A 5,242-nucleotide genomic window follows, 5' to 3' on the forward strand; every position below is an offset into this window, starting at 1 on the left:
GATTTCAGCACCGGGGGGACTGGACAGCACCTCGGGGGGGACTTCACGGCAACCCACAGCTACAGCAAGAACTCCACCAGCAGCCTCACCACCAGAAGCCGCCGAAAACCCCTGCTTTGTATCAGAGGCAAGGTCAGTCCGACGCACAGCCATGCACAGGCAGTGCGCCTGTACTACGCTGCAAACCCTCTGCTTGTTTCTCTAACATGCACTTGCTTCTAATTACTAGCATTGTTCCCTTTCATTAGTGAAGACCACTAGATGGGATTCTGTTAAGTGTGCATTTTTAATTTATACGTATATATTTAACCTCTTTTAAAAAAGGTTTAGGGAGAGTGGGGTTATTTTTCTACTTTTCTTTTCCTTTTTTTTTTTTTTTTTTTTTGCTTGCCTTGCACTACGTGCCTGGATAGTTTGTGGGTATAATTATTGACTGGCGCCTGGGTTGTTGCAGTGCGGGGGGGTTAGGGAGGAAGGAATCCACCCCACCCCCCCAAACCCTTTTCTTCTCCTTCCCTGGGTTCGGACATTGGAGCACTAAATGAACTTGAATTGTGTCTGTGGCGAGCAGGATGGTCGCTGTTACTTTGTGATGAGATCGGGATGAATTGCTCGCTTTAAAAATGCTGCTTTGGATTCTGTTGCTGGAGACGTCTCTTTGTTTTGCCGCTGGAAACGTTACAGGGGACGTTTGCAAAGAGAAGATCTGTTCCTGCAATGAGATAGAAGGGGACCTCCACGTAGACTGTGAAAAAAAGGGCTTTACAAGTCTGCAGCGTTTCACAGCCCCGACTTCCCAGTTCTACCATCTATTTCTGCATGGCAATTCCCTCACTCGACTTTTCCCTAATGAGTTTGCGAACTTTTATAATGCGGTTAGTTTGCACATGGAAAACAATGGCTTGCATGAAATCGTTCCCGGGGCTTTTCTGGGGCTGCAGCTGGTGAAAAGGCTGCATATCAACAACAACAAGATCAAGTCTTTTCGAAAGCAGACTTTTCTGGGGCTGGACGATCTGGAATACCTCCAGGCTGATTTTAATTTGTTACGGGATATAGACCCGGGGGCCTTCCAAGACTTAAACAAGCTGGAGGTGCTCATTTTGAACGACAATCTCATCAGCACCCTACCTGCCAACGTGTTCCAGTACGTGCCCATCACCCACCTCGACCTCCGGGGAAACAGGCTGAAGACGCTGCCCTATGAGGAGGTCTTGGAGCAGATCCCTGGCATTGCCGAGATCCTGCTGGAGGATAACCCGTGGGACTGCACCTGCGATCTGCTCTCCCTGAAAGAATGGCTCGAAAACATTCCCAAAAACGCCCTCATCGGCCGAGTGGTCTGCGAAGCCCCCACCAGACTGCAGGGGAAAGACCTCAATGAAACCACCGAGCAGGACTTGTGTCCTTTGAAAAACAGAGTGGATTCTAGTCTCCCGGCGCCCCCTGCCCAAGAAGAGACCTTCGCTCCTGGCCCCCTGCCAACTCCTTTCAAGACAAACGGGCAAGAGGATCATGCCACTCCGGGCTCGGCTCCGAACGGAGGTACAAAGATCCCCGGCAACTGGCAGATCAAATTCAGACCCACGGCAGCGGTAGCGCCCGGCGGCGCCCGGAACAAACCCCCAGCCCACGGCTGGCCCTGCCCCGGGTGCTGCAGCTGCGACCACATCCCCGGGTCGGGGTTGAAGATGAACTGCAACAACCGGAACGTGAGCAGCCTGGCTGATCTGAAGCCCAGGCTCGCCAACGTGCAGGAGCTTTTCCTGCGAGATAACAAGATCCACAGCATCCGCAAACCGCACTTTGTGGATTACAAGAACCTCATCCTGCTGGACCTGGGCAACAACAACATCGCCACCGTGGAGAACAACACTTTTAAGAACCTCTTGGACCTCCGGTGGCTGTATATGGACAGCAACTACCTGGACACACTGTCCCGGGAGAAATTTGCGGGGCTGCAAAACCTCGAGTACTTGAACGTGGAGTACAACGCGATCCAGCTGATCCTCCCGGGCACCTTCCACGCCATGCCCAAACTGAGGATCCTCATCCTCAACAACAACTTGCTGAGGTCCCTCCCGGTGGACGTGTTCGCCGGGGTCTCGCTCTCCAAGCTCAGCCTGCACAACAATTACTTCATGTACCTCCCGGTGGCAGGGGTGCTGGACCAGTTAACGTCCATCATCCAGATCGACCTGCACGGGAACCCCTGGGAGTGCTCCTGCACCATCGTGCCTTTCAAGCAATGGGCGGAGCGCCTGGGGTCCGAGGTGCTGATGAGCGACCTCAAGTGCGAGACGCCCGTGAACTTCTTTCGGAAGGACGTCATGCTCCTCTCCAACGACGAGCTCTGCCCCCAGCTGTACGCCCGGCTCTCGCCCACGCTCACGTCGCACAGTAAAAACAGCACCGGGTTGGCGGAGACCGGGACGCACTCCAACTCCTACCTAGACACCAGCAGGGTGTCCATCTCCGTGCTGGTCCCGGGACTGCTGCTGGTGTTCGTCACCTCCGCCTTCACCGTGGTGGGCATGCTCGTGTTTATCCTGCGGAACCGCAAGCGGTCCAAGAGGAGAGATGCCAACTCTTCGGCGTCCGAAATCAATTCCCTACAGACAGTCTGTGACTCTTCCTACTGGCACAATGGGCCTTACAACGCGGACGGGGCACACCGAGTGTACGACTGCGGCTCCCACTCGCTCTCAGACTAAAGACCCCGACCCCGGTAGAGCAGGGGAGCCGGGAGGCGATTCTCCCTCCCCTGGCCGACATCCCAGGGGTCAGGGGAACCCAGACCCAAGTCCAGTGCGCCCCCCAAGGCTTGATGGACACAAGTAAATAAATAACTGTGAACTCGCTCCACGGAGAGGGTCTGACTCCCTAGCTCCCTCCTGGAAACAAAGAGCAGACTGTGGCTGGGAGAGCGCTGCCAAATCGCTCTTTGCTGCCAGCCCGGCTGAGCCCCTGTAGACAAAGCGCAGCAGGGGCCCTGCTCAGAGACCGACAGTGCCCGAGCCCTCTGCGGAGGAACTGGTGGGGGATGGCTGTCGGGGTCCTATACATATATACACACATACCCACATCTATATAGAGAGATAGATATCTATTTTTCCCCTGTGGATTAGCCCCGCGAGGAGGGGGCCTGATCGTTCCCTGTTGGCTACGCAGGGATGGGCAGTTGCACGAAGGCATGAATGTATTGTAAATAAGTAACTTTGACTTCTGAGAAAAAAAAATCACACAACAAGTGCTGCATGGCTCGCATGGAATCCACGCGCTCCAGGGACTGGAGAGAGCGACTGGAGAGAGCGTCACGCTCACAGCACCCACCCTCTTACCTGATAAGTCCCATCGTATCAAACTTTCTATAAACAAGTACAGTCTCATCAGAAGTGCCATTTCGCCATTATTTGTGATCGGTAGGCAGTTCAGAGAGTATGTTTACTGTGGGGGAAAAAAATGTTAAGGTTTTATTTAAGACATTTGCATGGTTAGCCATCAGTCCATTTTATGAGTTAAAAAAAATGTGTTTTGTTGAGAGACGTTTTCACGGGTTGTGTTGGGTTCGTCCTTTTATTTTGATGGTGATGTTTGTTTCGGTTTTATTTTTTTGTTTTGAAGGGGGAATATTTTTCTATACATTTCCAATAAGGCCTTCCATCTGAATGTAAAATAAGTACCCATGATTTCTATTATAGTATCGGTGTAATTATTAAAAATAAGAAAAAAAGAAAAGATTTTTGAGGCAGTTAAGCATGACCAATTAATGTCACCCTAGTGCTTAGGCTGCGATTCTATGGTAGCAATTCTGTGCTGGTGTAAATCTTACTTACAAAGTAGGGAAAAGAAGCGAGGAAGCACGTGAAACTTACTAATTCTATTCAAGGATTTTATAATGGCATATTTTTTCAGTATTAAAGTGAAAATGTTTTCAACTCTTGGTCCTTACATTTTTCCAGCTTCCTATTTGCAACTGGTAACCTGGATTTGCGGTGGAAGGGACAGGGGAGGGGGAGGGGTGGGGGTGGAATCTTTCCAGAGCCGCTTTAAGGCTCTTTCTCTGACCCTCTTACTTAGCTTTTGCCTTTTCCGTAGTTCCCGGCCCTTCCCCCTCCATCCCCGCCCCGACTGTTCCAGCTTTTCCTGTGGATTAAGTAAGGTCTTCCCCCAACAGCGCCCTCCCTTTTTTCCCCTTTTCCTTATGCGGCAGTGAATCCCTTTATTAATACTGGAAATCCCCCCTGCTGCTGCTTCTGCTGCTGCTGCACACACTGCAGATGTACTGAGGATGTTAGTAAAGATTTGATTTAATTGACTCTGCCTAGATCGGTCTCATTAAACAGAGAGGAGATTTCATTGGTCAGCATTCTTCAATGAAAGACAGCCTTAATGACTGGCATTTGAGATGCTGCTGGCATGTTTTGAATTCAACATCTGCTGAAAACGGTAAAACTAATTAATGCCCACCCACCCTGCCCGCCCCAGCAACTGCATATTGAAATTTGTTAAAACACTTATCTTTATGGAAATCAATCATTATCCTAAAGAAGTGTTTCTATCCCATCATTCGGATTTCTGGTTGTGACTCAGTAATTAACAAGAAACAGCATTGAACTATTTCAATTTTATGAGCCAATATAACTCTGGCCTCAATTATATTCCTCTGGGATTTCCAAGTGGTCTGCTTTATCAGCAGTTAAGGGACAAAAAGCAAATAAAATTACACGTATTGATGGGGTCTGCATTCCACCACATATCCACCATTGAGAAGTGTTAAAAGACTGCAGACCACAGATCAAGAAAAATAATATATCTATATAGATTGTAAAGGAGCAAATGAAAGCCCCCAGACCAGTTGTAAGAAGCTTTGCCTTCTAGAACTCATATTCTAGAGAGAAGTAATTTCCCAGAACAGTGACAGTGATGTTCTGGAGTATGTATTATTTATTTTAATGCTTTTTAAATAAAATCTTTATTATAAACCATGACTATTCCTAAGGCCATTCATCATTTTCTCTCTTGATTCTTTTGTTTGTGGACTACATTTCATGGTGGTGAAATTGTAACCTACAAATATTATAAGTTGCTTTTTATTTATTATTCATATGAAGGCCTTACTTCCTTTTATGGAAAGTACAACTGGGTTTCTGGTAAGCGATGGACAAATTTATTTGTGAGGGAAAGTTGGGGAAAGGGAAGAGCCAGGTATTCGACAGTATTATGACCTTAGGAAGGCAAA

The 5,242-nt window shown here is 48.7% G+C and overlaps 1 protein-coding gene across 1 annotated transcript; it reads left to right on the forward strand.

Moving 5' to 3' along the window:
• The first annotated feature begins 6 nt into the window (after positions 1 to 6).
• On the forward strand, positions 7 to 4,991 carry SLITRK1 (SLIT and NTRK like family member 1). The gene is made up of 2 exons (XM_006764135.2): positions 7 to 132; positions 572 to 4,991. The coding sequence occupies exon 2, from the start codon at positions 624 to 626 to the stop codon at positions 2,712 to 2,714; it is 2,091 nt and encodes a 696-aa protein (XP_006764198.1). The 5' UTR covers positions 7 to 132; positions 572 to 623; the 3' UTR covers positions 2,715 to 4,991.
• Positions 4,992 to 5,242: the final 251 nt, after the last annotated feature.

Source organism: Myotis davidii, unplaced genomic scaffold (assembly GCF_000327345.1).
Source record: "Myotis davidii unplaced genomic scaffold, ASM32734v1 scaffold99, whole genome shotgun sequence".
NCBI lineage: Eukaryota > Metazoa > Chordata > Mammalia > Chiroptera > Vespertilionidae > Myotis > Myotis davidii.

Coding starts and splice junctions, on each gene's coding strand:
- SLITRK1 (XM_006764135.2), top strand. CDS start 624: ATGCTGCTTTGGATTCTGTTGCTGGAGACGTCTCTTTGTTTTGCCGCT.